We start from the raw sequence: 16,984 nt of genomic DNA, 5'->3' as shown, positions 1-16,984 counted from the left end.
GTTTACAATCGAAGATCGTGGAGTAGGTAACCCAAGAAAAGAGACTGAAGGGTGAGATTAACTAACGAACGATGACACTTGACAAAGCAATTTTGGCACACTTTTGCTTGAGCAGTACTTGACTTTTCCCTCAAATCTGTGCGGGTCAAAAAGACGCTCGCTCGACACGTAAAGCGGGCCCGGTCTGGATAAATCCATAAACTATGCGCGCCCACCCCATTCCACTCCATTTTCCTCCTCCGCTTCGCCTGGAACATTTGCCTCTTCCTCCCTCCCTCCGTACCCCCCTCCCCCTCTCTCTCTCCCAACGCCCGTCCATCTCTCCGGCGAAACCGATGGCCGCGAGCTCAGGCGACGAGTCCCGGAGGCCCAATCCCCTCCCCTCGGGGCTCGTGTCCAATCTGCAGTCCGTCCTCGCCTCCCGCCGCCCGCCTTCGCCCGAGGACGCCGGCTCCACCGCGGCCGAGGCCGAGGCCCCGACAGCGGAGACGGCGGCCGATGACGCGCCGGCTAAGCCTGTCGTACTTCTGACCTGCGCCGGCGGGATCCAGTCGCCGGGTCTCGTGGCGCTCGTCGACGCCCTCGTCAAGGGCGGCCGATGCGACGTCCACGTGTGCGCCCCTGAATCGTATGTCCCCCAATCCGAACGCCCAACCTCCTGATTTCTCGTTACATTTTTCTCTTGAGATTCATCGTTCTGGCTGGATTTTTTTGTGAACTGCTGTAACTCCCTAATCCATCATTAATCATCATCCCTGTGGTTCTTAGAGCAATTTAATCACAATATTTTTCTTTAATTTGAAGGGACAAGCCTGTCTGTGGTCACTCCATTACCATCCGGGAGACTGTGTCTGCGACATCCGTCCATTTTACAGGGGCGAAGGCTTTTGAGATATCAGGTGAGGGTTCTTCGTCCATTTGTGCGCCATTTGTATCATTACCATTTCTCATCTGTTGGGTATTGAGTTTCCTCTATGCCAATTACGATGACTCTTAATGTAGGGACGCCTGTGGATTCTATCTCATTGGCATTATCTGGGAGGCTATTTTCTTGGTCGGCACCTGCTTTGGTATTGTGCTTGTTAACTATGCTTAGGGGAAAAGGTGGATTTATTATCCTTTGTCATTGAGAGGATGATTCCATTTGGTTTGCAGGTGATCAGTGGTATCAATACTGGGTCAAACTGCGGCTATGAGATGTATGCTCTTGTTTCACAAGTGGCCCATTTATAGTCTGTTTCAGTTTAGTTATGTAATTGATTACAAATCTGTGTAGGTTCCACTCTTCTGCCATTGCTGCTGCAAGAGAGGCTTTAATGTGTGGGGTACCTTCAATTGCAATCTCATTGAATTGGTGGGTATGCGATTAGTCACATTAAAACTGTGTCCCAAATCTACTATATCATTTCTGGTATGGTTTATTCACTCGGTAAACACAAGCTAATAACAAGTGGTGCATATATGCAACTAGGAAGAAGGATGAAACCAAAGACAATGACTTCAAGGATGCAGCTGGGCTGTGTTTGCCACTGATACATGCTGCCTTGGCAGATATTGAGAAGGGAACTTTCCTCAAAGGGTGCCTGCTGAATGTTGGGGTTCCAAGCTCGCCAGCTGCAAATAAGGTTATTTTGTGAACAAAACTTTGTACTCAAACTCCATTTAGAGCCAAAAATAGCATCATAGCTGTAGAAGTACATGAATCCTTCTACTTGTTGTCCACTTTGTCTTTTAGTGAGAAGCATACTGGACCATGCTATTGCTATTGTTTGTGGCCAAGAACAGTACATATAAGTATATAACTCATTATATCCTCAACTTCAGAGCATCATATACCAATTACGTTTATTAGAGGCTAGTTTAAGTGTAAATCAATAAGTTTCTGCAATTTATAATGTAGAATGTATGTTGTCAGTGAACTACATTTTCGAAGTGTCTAGCCATTTGAAGCATGTGATGCACACCTCACTGATAATCCAATGATAGAAAAAATGTATTACACAGAAGTTGCCCTGTTTTGACACCTGAACCTTATCTTTTTAGATAAAAACCTGTGTCGTGTCTCCAGTGGTTAACTCTCTTCTGCTGATGACTTATCTATCATAGTACTGCGATGTGTATCTATTTGTCTCTTGATCTGGTATTTTGCTTTGGACCTCACCGGGAGTAGCATGGTAATAACTCATAAGTTAGCTTTACTTTGGCTCCATCCTATAATATTAATGATATTCTTTTTTGACAAAAGGGAGACCTGATTTCTATTTAAGAATTAATGACAATGCTGCAATTAGATGTACAACAAAAACCTTACTAAATTGGAGGAACAATGGTATTTGTTTATATGTTGATAATGGGGAAGTAAGGTCATTTTGGAATCTTCTGTTAAAATTTGTATTATTTTTCACAACTGTGACAGGCAAAAATCTTCAGCACATTGGTAATTTTGGTTCCTTTTTAACACATAATTAACTCTCTCTCTCTCTCTCTCTCTCTCTCTCCCGCTCCTGATGCCAGGGTTTCAAGTTGACCAAGCAAAGCATATACAGTCCTGCTCAAAGCTGGCAAGCTGTGTCGACAAGTAGGCCTCAACCTGCTGCTCACTTCATGGGCATGCATCAAAGCCTCGGTATTCAGCTCGCACAGCTTGGGAAGGATGCTTCTGCAGCAGTATGAAGCAAATCTTTTACTACAAAGAAGTTTATCATGTCATCATTAGTGCAATATAAAATTGGTTTATCCTTTTATCTTCAGGGAGCTGCACGCAGAGGTAATACTCAGCGGAAGACAGTTGAGGTCGAGTCTGTTGCAGCTGCAGGGAAGCAACAAGCTAGAGAAGTAGTGAAGAAATCTTTCCGTGCCGAGGTAAATGCATTTTCGAGAGCTCTTGTATAGCACAATCAAAACACATAGCTCCACTCCTTTGGCCAGGCACAAAACAAAAATGAACTTTTAAGCAACCAAACTAGGTACTTATGGTCATATGGAGATTGTAAATAGCCTAAGGTGATTCTAGTATTTATTTTTTGTAGAAGTGAAAGTGTACTCCTGACTTCTGAGGGCCTCTTTGCACAGGATTTGTAAAACGCAAGGATAGGAAAAATACAGGAATAATGTTATAACATAGTGAATTATATGGTTGTTTGGTTGTGCACAGGAAAAAGATAAAATTTCGTAAGGATGAGGTTAGAGTGGATGGATATTTTTCTATGAAATCTAGTACAAATGAACCTAAGGAATAAGGGAAATTTTCCTAAGGATGAGAGTCCTCCAAAATTCATCTAGAATACCTTTGAATCAAGCATGTTTGTAAGCACATTTAAACACACTCAAAGCTTTCTGCACATCCTTTTCTTACCTGGCTTCATAAAAAAAATGCAGTTCCTCGAGAAGCTGCACAAAGATTTGGATGACGATATCGATGTGAGAGCCTTGGAAAATGGATTTGTGAGATCTCTCTCTCTCTCTCTCTCTCTCTCTCTCTCTGTGTGTGTGTGTGTGTGTGTGTGTGTGTGTGTGTGTGTGCTGTGTTCTTCAGGTGCCTAATCGTTTCCCCCTTCTACAACCTACAGATATCTGTCACTCCTCTGAATGTGCACGGCCATGTCGAGTCTGAACTCGAAGCTCCAGCGTCAGACTGGCTGTCAGCAGCTGTGTCTGTATCCGAAGAAAAGGAAGCTCCAGCGACCTAACAAACACGCAGAAATGTACACTGTAGGTGCTTTAGTCCTTGCCTTGGTGTCCATCTCCTCTCCCCTTGCTTTATTGGCTTGATTCTTGTCTGTCTTTTGCATTCCATGCTTGTTCAGTGCAGTCTTTATTTTTGTTGGTCTTCTCCGACGATTGCCGATTTTCTTCGTCATGTAAAATGATTTGATGCTGGAGCCCCTACAGTTTCGAAGTGATCATGTAGGCGACTGCATCTACTAGACAAATACTGCCACTCCCCACTATTTTTTCAGTGTGGTTTGTTCCAGAAAGGTGGTGTGTCACCGGATGGGTGTGATTGATTTTTGATTTGTACCTTCTGGACCATGTCGTACGAAAATATTTGGACCACATGTAACCTGAAATGCAGTTTCAGCAATTTAGTTTGTTGGTGTGAGCAGTGGCAGAATTAACTTGCTTTTTTACGAGAGTTCTTCGGGTCATTCTCTTGTGCTAGTGTTAAGGCATCTCCAAGGTGGACGCCTAAACGGACGCCCCCAAATGTCTGTGGACATGTTAAGGCCACCCCTCAAATTTTTCCTAGTTTAAACATTTCAAATTCGCAAATTTGATGAAATTTAGACTAGTTTGATATATTACATTTATTTCTAGTTTGATATATATTACAGTACATCCAAACTATTCAAAATTAATCTAAGCTAAACTAAAACTTAATTTTTAAAAAAAAACTTAATTAAACCAACCTGGACGCCGTGGTTTTGCGGTGGCACCTGGGCCAACTCATCTAGGAGGGACGCGCAGAGCCCGGCCATGAGCTGCTCCTTGCTCATCCTCCGTGGTCTGAGGCCATCGGGGCGGCTTCTTGTCTGACGACTTGCCGCCCCTTCCCGGTGGTCCTCGGAGGCGGGGCGCCTCCTTGACGGCTGAGGGGGCGACCAAGTAAAGTGATAATGTACCTCCTTGGCGTCTTCATTGAGCCAAGTGTGGTTGCACCTACTCCAAATTCAGATGCTCTCTTCGCGAAAAAACTTTGTGACTTGCTCGCTAGTGTGGAGGTTGATAGACTTGGTTTGGGTAGGTCGATTGCTTGAATGATCTTCAGTCTCTTGGCTCATCCTATTGGATTGGTTTGTCGTTTGTGGCTTGGAAGGTGTCTGATGTCTTTTGTTGAGGTGTTCTTGTCGGGGTTCACATGGCGTAGTAGCAATGTCGTGGTTTGTGGATGTTGTGTAATCAGAGAGTCTGTCAGGAGTCACGTGTGCGGTTAGTCCGTGCTACGTTTGTATCGGTTTTCGTTCGGTTTTTCGTTAATCAACTGGGCAATTCTCTTCTTAATAAATCGATGAGGCAAAACTTTTGCCTACGTTTCAAAAAAAAAGATAATATACTATATCTATTCACCAAGTCATTTCCTATGGTCAGTACTTACCCAACTCCAACGCAGAAACTCAAGCGGACGCAGGTTTTGTTTGTTTTTGTCCATTTGGGTCGTCAGTTTGGCCGGTGTTTGCCCAAGTCCGTGTCAATCTAAGCAGTGCGTCCAACCGGCCGACCCATTTAATCCGTCTCGATAGTTTTTCTGCTAAATTTTCTCAATTTTGGCATTCTATACATATAAATCAAACAAACAAATAAAAATAAAACATTGCTTAAATGAATAAGTCGCATATTTGTTACAATACAATAAATAAAAATCACATAGTTTGCAACTAAATTAATTTAAAATTATAGCAAATACATTGAAAGAAAAGGAGCAGATACATCTATCGGTTTCCTATGTGAGTCCACATATGCTCTCGAATAGGTGCATTACATTTATGATAAGAGGAGAAGCCAAACTTTTCAAAGACATCAGTCTTGCATTTGAAGTAATCATCCTACCCCATCGTTCCCTTCCGCATACAGTTGAACACATGTCTCGCCATCCGAAAGCGTCGCCGGAAAAGCTTAGCGGAAAATAGTTGAACACATGTCTCGCCATCCGAAAGCGTCGCCGGAAAAGCTTAGCGGAAAATAGTGTGTCTGTGAGCTCGAAATAATTGTTGTAGATTAGGCAATGGCCACTTCCTCTGTTACGGTTCAATCCCAGAGCATATGGCCCGTGATCGATCCCCTAAACAATGGTTGTTGACTCGAAATGTGCTCATTGACGACCATAGTAGCAACCACAACATCCTCGTCGTCGAACTCATCTTCCGATGATGAACATAGGGTGTTATTGTAAAAAAAACTCATTCGAGCTATCCACCATTGCTCCTTCGGGGTGATGAATCCGTTCATTGTGGGCGTGGAGGAACCTCGACTGGGCAAACGGCCGAACACCTTGTGGGTGGCAACGGAGGCGGGCGTGGATGAGTGGCGGCGGTGAAGGGCACCGTCCTTGGCCTGTTCAGGCAGCATGCCTGTCGAAGCCGACGACGGCGATGAGGATAAGGTGGCGGGAAGCGGCCACAACGCCGACAAGAGTGGGTGTCGATGGATGCGGTGGCGTTGAGACCATCGGTGGATTCGGCGGCAGGGGTTGGAGCGGTGACGAAGCGGTGACGAAGCGGCCGAAACTGGGTGGCTGCGACGACGACGAGGCCGGGGGTGTTGGGTGTGGAGGGAGAGGGTGAACAATGGTCGTTGTGCCACAGACATGCGAGCCAAGGGGCAGGGGAGGGCGTCACGGGCGCCCGTGATGTGTCCGTGTGGATGCAAACTCCACCCAAATTTGGGCCTGAAATGAGTCGAGGCGGACAAAAAATGAACATCCATCTATTTGCGTCGGCACATTGGACCGTGCTTTTCGTCCGCGCGGATCCAATGAGACGAAATGTGTCCTTGTGTTGTGGAGTTGGCCTTAGAGAAGTGTAGAATGCAGGAGGGAGAAACTGCACGGCCAAAAGACAAGGTTATACTCTTTTTCCTTTGTTCGAATTTTACTGAAGTTTATCAACGCAAGATTTTTGACGATGCAATTCATTCAACACAGTGGTATGCAAGTATCCTTTCTCCATCTTCCCGTAATAGGGTTTTCCAAGTTTTACCAGAGCTTGAACATACTACGAGTGGCAGTCCAAGAGTGAGTGTTTTTTTAGGGAAAGTCCGAGAGTGAGTGTTAGGATTTGAACCCCTTGAGTCTTTTCCCAGTTTCGAAGAAAAGGAGAGGTGAACTCCTACTCAATTACACCTATCAAGCCACCTACTATATATTATGGGGCAGTGCTACAAAATTGTACATATCTTCTCCGAAGAACTGAATAATACAGAGAAAGAGTCATATCCTACATCTTATATTTATTTCGCAATTACTTTCTTCGTCCCATAATATAAGAGCGTTTTTGACACTATACTATGGGACGGAGGGAGTACTTTTCACGCGTGTTCTACCATGGTCTCAACAAGCTCAACCACCCACATGCACTCTCTCCAGAGGAAAGGGGACATTTCCTTTGAATTGCAACCCTCTCGCTTACTACCCTCAACTTCTTCTGCAATCCGCAAAGGAATTGCAGTTGAAGAACCGGTTGTTCTGTTGTGAAGCTCCCCGGGTGCAGTTCGTCAGGGAAAAGGCTACAGAAAGCCCGCACGACTGTTATGTATGCCAGGCCTACATTGCCATCCACCACTGGGTCGCTCCTCATCCGGTACACCCGTTTCTGGCATCGTTTCCATTTCTGAAATATTCACAGTAAATATGAAGTCCGGTCGGCTTGCAGAAAATAAGCCAGTGGTACTTCCTCGTTGCGCAGGTCATCAAAATGAGCCCGCACGTTGACTACTCTGAATCCATCCTAAATCGTTGTAGACCACAGTGTTCACTTGAGCTACCTGTTGATAAGCCTCGCTCCCTGTTGTGTTCAGTTCGACCGACCTTCAGAGGACCTGAACTTGAATACCGCCGAAAAGAACCAGATGCATCCAGGGTATCATAACGCGCCGATGCAGTGAACTGCTCTGTAGACAGCATTGGGCCTGCATCCATATCCAGACTTGCCCTACTTACAATCTCAGCGTCTTGGACATGCAAATCTTGGCTAAAACTTGTTGACTCATTGAACTCACTGCCTTCTTTGCATACCAACTTTAAGGCTTGAACAACTTCCCCCATAAACGGCCGCTGGTCCACCTCTGGCTGAACACACATGGAAGCAATTGCTGCTACTTTTGCGATGCTGTCTAACGGGATGCTACTTCCAAGTGATGCATCGATGAGTGTTTCCAAACCATCTCTGTTTGTCAGAAAAGGACAGGCCCACGTCACCAAGTTTTCTTGCCCTGGAGGCCTTGACATATCTACAGGTTTCCTGCCCGTAAGAAGCTCGAGGAGGACGACACCGTAGCTGTAGACATCGCTCTTCACTAGAAGATGCCCAGTCATCGCATATTCAGGAGCAACATACCTATCAAGAACCCGCCATAAGTTTAAGATACGTCGAGGATATTATGAAAGAGTTGAGAGATCCAACTTACCCAAAAGTTCCCATAACCCGAGTTGAGATATGCTCGTTCCCCTCGCCTATAGCAGTTCTTGCTAGGCCAAAGTCTGAAACCTTGGGGGTGAAGTCATGTTCCAACAAAATGTTACTTGACTTGAAGTCACGGTGTATAACGCGAGGACTTGAATCTTCATGCAAATAAGCAAGACCTCGTGCCGCGCCAAGTGCAATTTTAAGCCTGGCATCCCAATCAAGCAGAGCAGTGTCCTTATCTGATCCTGTGTGGAATCATAAAATGATTTGTTTATAAGTTTGCACATCCATGTTATACAAGTTATCTAATTGACAGACTTATCCTGGCCTAAGCCCTAAGAGGGATGACCAGCTTGTAACCCATCAGAAGTACCAAGAGTTTGAAAAGATGGGTTTTACGACATAGTAGTGTTCATATGTGCGGGTATTTCATGTCTTAGCATATCAGTGTTCATATGTGCAGTGCACTCTATTATAACAGCTGTATAATACTACAGAAAATACTTCTAAATTTTATTGTCACTAAAGTGCTTCGCTAATCTAATACGTCTCTGTCCAAGAAAGAAATAGGCTAATGAAGCGGTAAAACTGAAATTCTCATGAAAACAGTAAAGGAATTCTGATAAACTGAAGGTCTACTGACAGAAGGAACAAAGTCTTACCGTGCAGGTGAAATTCCAGACTTCCATTTGGAACAAGCTCATATACCAAACATCTCATATGCTCCTCCGAGCATATACCTATCAACTTAACCAAGTTCCTGTGATGCAATCGGCTAAGCATCTCAACCTCAGCCAAGAATTCCCGGGTTCCTTGCTGGTCATCCCTCTTAAGAACTTTGACAGCAACCCGTTCTCCATCCTCAAGAATACCTTCATAAACACGTCCGAAACCGCCCTCACCAATTATCCTGGACTCATCAAATCTTTGTGTAGCTCTGTCCATTTCAACCAAACTAAATATTTTTGCTGATCCTTTATATGCCACTATACTTGAGCTGAATGACGGTGATGCCGAGATAGGTCTGCTTTCTAGCCTACTCCCGGCTATTGCAGAATCTGCATTTCCAATGCAAGCATTGACGAAAAAAAGAAAAGAACAGTAAGCAAAACAGCGTTTAAAGTTATTTTTATAGCTTTAGCCCCTTCAGATTTTGCTCAAAGCTGTTCAAAGTGCTTTGACCAGTAAAGCATGAAATAAAATCTTTCATAAAACAGTTGCTTTCAGGCAATAGTAACATAAAACAAGAATTCACAACTTCTGAAAGCTAAAAACATTATATTTGTATTAAGTGGAATAACAGAAACAAGAATCCTTAGAGAAAATGGCTTTGCTACCTGCAGGCTTTTCTGGTGTAAGTGATGCTTCGGTTAAATGATGGCGGTTTCTAAGCTTGAAATAAATCACCAATGCAGCTCCAGCACATAAAATTAAAGCAAAGATACTTGACAGGACAATAATCACAATTATTCCTCTGCCTTTTGTTTCTCTGTGGTTTCCTATATCAGCAGCAAGTGGGTGTAACCTTTGATCATTTCCATTGCTAAGACTGTTGTTCAGATTTCCAGGAGCTGATGGTGGTGAGGAAGGGAGACCTGAATGAGTAAATGAAACAAGGTATTACCATGACCATTTTTCCAGAGAGAAAAAGAATGACAGATGACTAGATAGAGACCTGAATAATAAACAAAGCGACTGGAGGATCAAGTCAAATCAAAGATTAAAAAACCGACATGATAGGCAGGAAAATGTTGACATAAAGGAAATCAGTATTAAGATGAATAACACAAAAGGAGTTATAAAGCTCTCACCTGGGTATTGAACATTTAACACATCATAGTTTCCAAAATCCGTAGGATTTATGATGACCTGTTTGCGCCAAAACCTTTCAAATACTGAAAGTGTTGTTGTATTGTCAAAGCTTGCTCCCAATGGCACAAGATCAATGAGGACAATTGTCTTCTCAGGGTCTTCAGTTGCAGCATTTGCTCCCATAACATGAACTTGACTTTGCTTCATGAACACTCCAGATGCAATTTCTTGTGCAAGTTCTGAGACCAATGCAAAGAATGTGTACAGTGCTATACCTAATCGAAGCTCAACTTTTATTGGCAACACACAGAGGCATGTTGTTCCTGGAGGACTATTGGTCATAGGATCTTTACAATTTAACGCCGTGCAGTCTAGCAAAAAAAAAAGGATGAATGAACCACAACTGAGCGATTAGTACTAAAAATGTAGCAGCCCGGTTAAATTGAATATACAGAATATTTGAATTGATAAATTTCAGACGGCAATAAAGTATCTGTGTCATACATGAATTTGGAGGTGGCGGCGGCAAGGAATGACTTGGTGCTGGTGCCAAAGCCCTGGGCTTTCTAAATGCAGGATTGTCAGGTGGTAGAGCATGTTCTGCATGTACAATTGTAGATAAATATAAGTCAATTATAATTAGGTTGCCATTCATCAACCAGAAAACAACACATTCACTTTGAAGGCCTAGAAGTTACTGCGTTAATCAGATGAAAAAGAGAAAGATCCGTGTCGTCGATTATAGTGGGTCCAGCATTACAGATCAATCAGATATGTGTAGTTATTTATAGTTAAGTTTGTAACTAGTCTTTTTTTCTTTTCTTGTAAATATTTGCAACTCTTTTCCCCTATTATATGAATGGCAGAGCACCTGCTTGGTTCCTAAAAGAAGTCATATAGAAAGAAAAAAAAAAGCATCTTGACACGCAATTGCATGGGAAAATTCCGGCTAGTTCATGTTAAGCCATGTAAAGCTAGATTGCTTCTGGCCCTATTGGATTCAGCATGAATAGAGAAAGAAGACACTTTCAACGTATTTAATGCAGGATCAAAATTGAGGACCTCGTGATCAATATTGCATATAGTCAAATGCCCGTAGTAGAGCTAGGATATACTCTACATGCTCAAATCAAGGATGAGTCTCAACCAATATTGTGGACAAAATATTGAACTTTAAATCATACTCCCTCCGATCCAAAATAAGCGTCGCAGTTTTGAACTAAGGATAGTTCAACCTTAGTTCAAAACTGCGACACTTACTATGGATCGGAGGGAGTAATATTTAGTCTGCAAATTGTTAAGCTTCATGCACTAACCAACGCAACCAAAAGTCCAAACTAATGGAAAGGGCTAGTGCAATCCACATACTTAACACCCCCTCTCACCTGTGACGGGGAAGACAAGTTAACACGTGCAACCGGAAGAGAGCGACGGCGCGAAACTCGCGTATGACTCAAGAGGCCTCTACGTGGACACAAAGGGGGGCTACCAACAATTTTTAATAAATCCCGAAAGCCAGGACTTGAACTCAAGACCTTAGGCCCTGATACCATGTTAAGCTTCATGCACTAACCAACGCAACCAAAAGTCCGAACTTATGGAAAGGGCTAGTGCAATCCACATATACTGTAACACAAATATGGTCGTTTGACAATTCTGGCATTACTGATGAAACGTGGTGTACTTATCAATGCATTAGCATGTCTCAGTTCTCAAGGATGTCAGTCAGCATGCTCGGTTGAACCCAACCGAACTCAATATATAGTGCCTTCAGGAAGGTGTGGTTGTAGGGTGGAGACAAACCCCAGGCACGCCAGACCGCGGCCCGGGGCATGGCAATCTCGTGTAGGCTTCCTATAGCATTCTATATCGCTCTGTAGCATCCTGTAGCTACATTGTTTGAACCTGTGTTCATTCCATTTTGAGGAGCTAGAAGGGATGACATAATGTAAAGAATAAGAGCAAATTGCAATACATACGTATATTTACCCATTTGGCCTTTACTCTGTTGTCTATATATGAGGTGAAGTTGGACAATTGTGAATTACCACTTCTTTTCCTACAATTATCACAACTAACCTGGAGAATATGAAGGTGAATGATATTGATGAGGGTGATGCGGAGCATACGCTGGATTTCCATCTTTTCCATTTGATGGAGGCAAGACTAGCGGTGCTGGAGCAGGACTATGATCTAAACCTGAATGTCCATGGCTTGTTGCAGAAGCATTACCAGTTCTATGTGGAGCAGGGCTTATGACAGGAAAGGAACCTGCACCAAACATCACTAACTGAGATGAATGTACTTATTTCTAGTTATCTTTTTGCTAGTGGGATTGTGGGTACCTTTGTGGTGTTTATGATTTGCAGGTGGTACATGGCTGGAAGGTTCCTTTGGCGGTGCAGCAACTGGAATGCCATGTCCTCTCCTACGGATGCTGGGGGAAATTTGAGGAGAAACGACAGGTCCTGCACAATATAACTTCATAAATTCACTATCGGCAATAAGTTCATTATTGTTGAGGCCTAGTAGGTATGGTTGGTGCCTTGGTGGGATACCTTCTACAGATGTCCTATTGACAGGCAAGGAACGATGATGCCTTCCCTTTGATGGTGCCACAACTGGAGCCCCACTGATCCCATCTGTATTATTTACAGGTATAGAATGGTGATGTCTTCCTTTTAAAGGTGATGCAACTGGAACGCGATTGGCCTTCCCATGGTTGGCAGGATGGATTGTTGTTCTTGGAGAAGCAACTGGTCCTGCACAATGATGTATAAGAACAAAAAATGTTATCTCCGCTCCTTAGCACACCTAGTCCCGTGAGCGGCACAAGTGATTGATGATGGAGAAACAGCAGATATTGCCGATCGTATATTTGGACTGCATAAATGTAGAAGATAAATCTACAGAATGACATGATTGGGTTCAGTACCATTTGAATGAGGACGTTGCCTCTGTTGTGGGGGGGTTTGAATGGCCCGGTGTATCAAAGGTGGAGCGGCAGGAGTTAAATGACTAGTCTCCCTTGTGCCTATTCCGAAGCAAATACCTCCTTTAGAAATGCTATAAAAAAATCTGCACTGAATCATGTAGACTGAACCTTTTGGTGGTGAGCGGCTGTGAATTGGCAAATTATTTGGAGGTCTAGCAAATGATATGCCATCCTTGTCCTGACTAGATCCAGGAGCGATGGGCGCCGGTGGTACTACTGATACATACAGCAAAGGTTATATACACGAAAATCTGGGTGAGGAAAAACTGAAAACTTTGACACGTATGGACCAGCTAGATGACTAGACATCAATAAAAACTATACCTTCCTGTGGTGGCTTTTTTTTGCTGGGTAGTTCTCCTGGAGGTGAAGCAACTGGTACTCTAAGTGTGTCCTGGCCTGTTGGAGGAGTATGGAATGAAGAAGGAGCTGCTTGCCATACGAATGACAGGTCGCAACAGATTCTGGGTTAGGTAAATACGAGAACTTGACACCATTTTAGTAAAGCTAATAGTAATAACATAGTAGTATACATTATCAAAAACAAATAACATGATGTAACATCAGATCCAACAATCTTACAATGGCCATATATACGGGGTAAAGGAGCTGGCCGTGTTGATTGACTGCCAGTGGAAGGTGAAGATGGAGGCGGTTGAGATGCTGGTCAAGATAAAATTATATGAAATTTGAGAAACAAATAATTGACCAAATGGTAATGACATTGAGGATGTAAAGCAGATCCGGATAGTTCTTACACCAGGGTGGCTGTGGTAGAAAAGGTGCGGCAGCCGGAGTTTTAGCATGAGACACATGTGGTTCAACTGGAAGAGATGGCGAAGCAGCAGACATTTGTTCTTGAAGATGATGATTGCTTCTTTGAGTAGCTGGAGAAACCATTAGCGAAGGAGGGGCAGGTTGGCCCGTGAATAAAGCAATAATGTTTTCATCATTTGAAACTGGATTTTACAGTTACCCAGGTACAGGTAGAGTTCAGCATCATGCTGAACAGCGATTCACCTGGACTCTGTATAGATGGAGATATTTCTGGTGACTGATAAAAATGATCAGGTGAAACACTAGGTTGCATTGTAGGCAGCACTGCCTGCTTGGATGCTGACACAGCTTCATCCGAGGAAGCCAAAGAATGTAAACCATTTCCATTAAAAAATCGTGAGTGTTTAAAAAATATCTTGACATGGGATTGAAGGAAAACATATAATAAGTCGGAGTTACAAAAGGTACCTTCATGTTTGATTGTTGGGCTCGGTGCGTAATGATCATACTGTTTGTTAACATCTGTACTAGTTGGTGTTGATAATTTTACAGTTAGCCCTAGAAAATAATTGTTAATTGATTTAAACTACAATCACACAGCAGATATATAACAACAAAATTTTGAAATCATTGGCCCATAGGCATGTTTAGTTACACACCTAAGCTTTGCAATGTTGGAACTTGTAGTTGTGATGGGTGAAGTATATTATCCAAGTTGATTTGTGGATGGCCACTTGTTATGGATAGAAGAACTTTACGACCAAAGGCAGGTGCATGAGATTGCTGATGACCTTCAGAAACAAAGTAAATATGGCATTCAATTATTTACTGTCATAACTCCAGTCGTCATTACAAAACAAAAAGGAACGTGGTTACGTTTGGAAGTGAAACGAAATCTTAAGCAGTAAGTACATCTGAATCAATCTTACCAGTGTGTAGTATATAGGAGTAGTTGATAAACAGTGAAAAACAAAGTTCTAACAGAGAATATAATTAGTGAAATAATTAAGCACGCGTATAATCATTATTTATTTGGCCAGGATTACATACATGTATCTGGCCAGTGCGTTGCTGATACAGAATCACAATAAAGTGCTAATAAAATATAATTCAAAAAGTAATTAGGCACGCAGGTGACCATTAATCCATCATATATCTGGTAGTGCTCGACACTAATCTAGGTACTGATTAGAAGTTAAAAGTGAACGATCTCGCTTTGTATATGTAAACAAATCTTGTGCCTCCCGTATATTACTCTGCTGAAGATTTGGGGCAGCTGAAGATCACAAACAACGCTCTCTAACCATTAATCTGCCATCCAATTCCAGCAATCAAAGGAGGCTGGGACAACGGTAGCTGGAGTTGCCACACAACTAGTTTGACTGACCGCAATAAACTAACGCTAAGGCTCGGGGTTTGGCAGCTAAACCCAGGAAAATTCTCGCGAGTAAGGCGGCATTCAGACACGCATGATCCTGGTCGGACTAGAACGACAGCAGGAGACCGCGAAACCACCAAAGTTGCCGAGAGAAGCACGCCGGTAACCCCACATACCTCCACCTCCAAGGATGACGACAGCGGAGACGACCGAGGCGACGGCGAGGACGGCGCAGACGCCCCACCCGTTCCCTCCTTGGCGCCGCCCCATCTCCCGGAGCCGCGGCGGCAGAACCCGGACCGACGCCGCCGTCAAGTACCGACCGCCCACGAATCCGCCATACCGGCAAAAAGGCCTGTTGGCGGGAGCGGGTGAGCGGGCGGGGGCAGGGGCAGGGGCCGGTGCGCGAGGAGGGAGAAGATTCGCTGGCAGTAAACAATTGGGGAAGCGAAGCGCGCATAAAATCCAACAGGGGTCAGGAGGAGCAAGTTGCACTAGCAGCGGCGGCGGCGGCAGGGCATTTCCGGCGATCGCGCGAGTGTTTTTCTACGGGTTGGTTTTCTTTCGCAGCAGCAAGCAGGGGGCAGGGGCGGGCGGGCGGGCGGGCAGGGGGCAGCGCGTGATGGTGTTTGGTAGCCATCCTCGCCATAAAGTTAGGCGGAGTCTGGTCCGGGACACGCACAGAGGGTGGTGGACGCGTGGGTCCTTTCTTCTTTCTTTTGCCCTTTTTCTGGGGACACCATCGAGCCATCAGCGAGATTGACCCGGGACGACTAGCATACGAGCGGTGGTGTATCAATACAATCACCATGGTTTAAAGCACCTCAAACATAATAAAAATTAAATTAAAATCTCTAGATCTCATGTGATCACTGTCGTCGATGAAAGTCGGAAAATCTTCGTGCACATGCCCTTAAAGACCAGCACCCCGAAGTCGCAGTCGTCGGTATTGAACCCATAAATACATCTGAAGCAACTGATATCAAATCTCGCCGTCGTGCTCCCACGACGAGAAATGCTAAACTCACCGCTCCAAAGAGACGGCATGAATCTATGGCGGCGGTCCGTCGACTACGTCCAAATAAAGGAACTCGATGAGGATCGAAACCTGAAAGGCAAATTTGAAGAAGAAGCGTCGACATCAGCCCGAGCGTTGCACATGTAAGGACTAAACAAAACATAACCTAAACTACTAGCCAAATCGGAGGCCCCGGGATATTTCTCCCCACCACCAACCGTCGGAGCGGCAGGTGGATGGAAGACGGATCCACAAACTCGCCGGTAAAGTTTTGATGAGAGCTTGCCCTATCCGCCGAGAGGACCGGGACAAAGCGCTCGGAGAAAAAGTCTCTTTAGCTATTGTCATTTTTATTTTATACAAGCACCCTCACCCTCACGTAAAAAAGAAAGAGAAAAAACAAGCACAGCCTTCTCACTGCACTCGTGGCTCTTTGCGACTTCTGATCACCCGTCCAACTGTTCAGTTAGCAGTGTGCATAGTTTCACCTTCACGGGAGAGAACATTTGCTTCACCAACAAAAGCCTGCTGGGAGCTACTCCTCGAACTGGAGTGCGTTTGGACCATATACTACACAAAACGCACATCAAAGCGGCCAACAAGCCGGAATCATGATTCGGAACGGTCCAGTTAACTGATCGGGGCTGGCGGGTGGCAACGCTCGTTTACAAAGTCGCTGTGCGCGGTTTGACGTCACACTACATCCTCGCCGAGATCACCTTCCCCATTAATCATGATAATGCTCGAGACAAAGCACGCTTGGACAGGCAAGATAAAGGCCTCCCGCATGCCGTGCGGTCCAATGCGTGGAGCATTTCTCAAAAGCAGAACGGCCCCACAACGGATTTGGTGACCCACGGCGCAGGATTGTCCATCTATCTACG

At 44.3% G+C, this 16,984-nt stretch overlaps 2 protein-coding genes across 12 annotated transcripts; one reads left to right on the top strand and one right to left on the bottom strand.

Annotated features, from left to right (window-relative positions):
• Positions 1 to 224: 224 nt before the first annotated feature.
• On the top strand, positions 225 to 4,088 carry LOC123070383 (5'-nucleotidase SurE). Its single transcript, XM_044493587.1, has 10 exons — positions 225 to 628; positions 805 to 899; positions 1,003 to 1,070; positions 1,156 to 1,199; positions 1,277 to 1,354; positions 1,472 to 1,625; positions 2,515 to 2,667; positions 2,752 to 2,862; positions 3,379 to 3,444; positions 3,570 to 4,088. The coding sequence occupies exons 1-10, from the start codon at positions 336 to 338 to the stop codon at positions 3,687 to 3,689; spliced, it is 1,182 nt and encodes a 393-aa protein (XP_044349522.1). The 5' UTR covers positions 225 to 335; the 3' UTR covers positions 3,690 to 4,088.
• Positions 4,089 to 6,832: 2,744 nt separating this feature from the next.
• Positions 6,833 to 15,696, bottom strand: LOC123070381 (receptor-like serine/threonine-protein kinase ALE2). Of its 11 annotated transcripts, none has more exons than XM_044493579.1 (18): positions 15,259 to 15,687; positions 14,364 to 14,495; positions 14,173 to 14,262; positions 13,948 to 14,052; positions 13,686 to 13,814; positions 13,510 to 13,590; positions 13,252 to 13,356; positions 13,036 to 13,143; positions 12,868 to 12,966; positions 12,491 to 12,694; positions 12,278 to 12,400; positions 12,012 to 12,203; positions 10,437 to 10,532; positions 9,932 to 10,303; positions 9,458 to 9,715; positions 8,783 to 9,178; positions 8,122 to 8,365; positions 6,833 to 8,051 (listed from the first exon to the last, which is right to left on the bottom strand). In XM_044493579.1, the coding sequence occupies exons 1-18, from the start codon at positions 15,350 to 15,352 to the stop codon at positions 7,427 to 7,429; spliced, it is 3,453 nt and encodes a 1,150-aa protein (XP_044349514.1). In that variant the 5' UTR covers positions 15,353 to 15,687; the 3' UTR covers positions 6,833 to 7,426. The 11 variants fall into 11 exon arrangements, 10 of the variants coding, with proteins under 10 accessions (XP_044349514.1, XP_044349515.1, XP_044349516.1 ...); XM_044493580.1 differs by having other exon boundaries at positions 13,948 to 14,043; XM_044493581.1 differs by having other exon boundaries at positions 14,173 to 14,226.
• Positions 15,697 to 16,984: the final 1,288 nt, after the last annotated feature.

Source organism: Triticum aestivum, chromosome 3B (assembly GCF_018294505.1).
Source record: "Triticum aestivum cultivar Chinese Spring chromosome 3B, IWGSC CS RefSeq v2.1, whole genome shotgun sequence".
In the NCBI taxonomy this organism is placed as follows: Eukaryota; Viridiplantae; Streptophyta; class Magnoliopsida; order Poales; family Poaceae; genus Triticum; species Triticum aestivum.
Note: the sequence above shows the minus strand (reverse complement) of the source record. Positions and strands in the feature narration are given on the sequence as shown.

What these genes read in the sequence shown, in the direction of transcription:
- LOC123070381 (XM_044493576.1), bottom strand. Translation starts at nt 15,352, where the DNA reads ATGGGGCGGCGCCAAGGAGGGAACGGGTGGGGCGTCTGCGCCGTCCTC. An exon ending in ACCCCGTATATATGGCCATT is followed by an intron (nt 13,357 to 13,509) that starts GTAAGATTGTTG and finishes TATGGCAAGCAG; the next exon opens with CTCCTTCTTCATTCCATACT. An exon ending in CGGGTTATGGGAACTTTTGG is followed by an intron (nt 8,052 to 8,121) that starts GTAAGTTGGATC and finishes GGTTCTTGATAG; the next exon opens with GTATGTTGCTCCTGAATATG.
- LOC123070383 (XM_044493587.1), top strand. Translation starts at nt 336, where the DNA reads ATGGCCGCGAGCTCAGGCGACGAGTCCCGGAGGCCCAATCCCCTCCCC. An exon ending in GAAGGCTTTTGAGATATCAG is followed by an intron (nt 900 to 1,002) that starts GTGAGGGTTCTT and finishes CTCTTAATGTAG; the next exon opens with GGACGCCTGTGGATTCTATC. An exon ending in ATTGCAATCTCATTGAATTG is followed by an intron (nt 1,355 to 1,471) that starts GTGGGTATGCGA and finishes ATATGCAACTAG; the next exon opens with GAAGAAGGATGAAACCAAAG.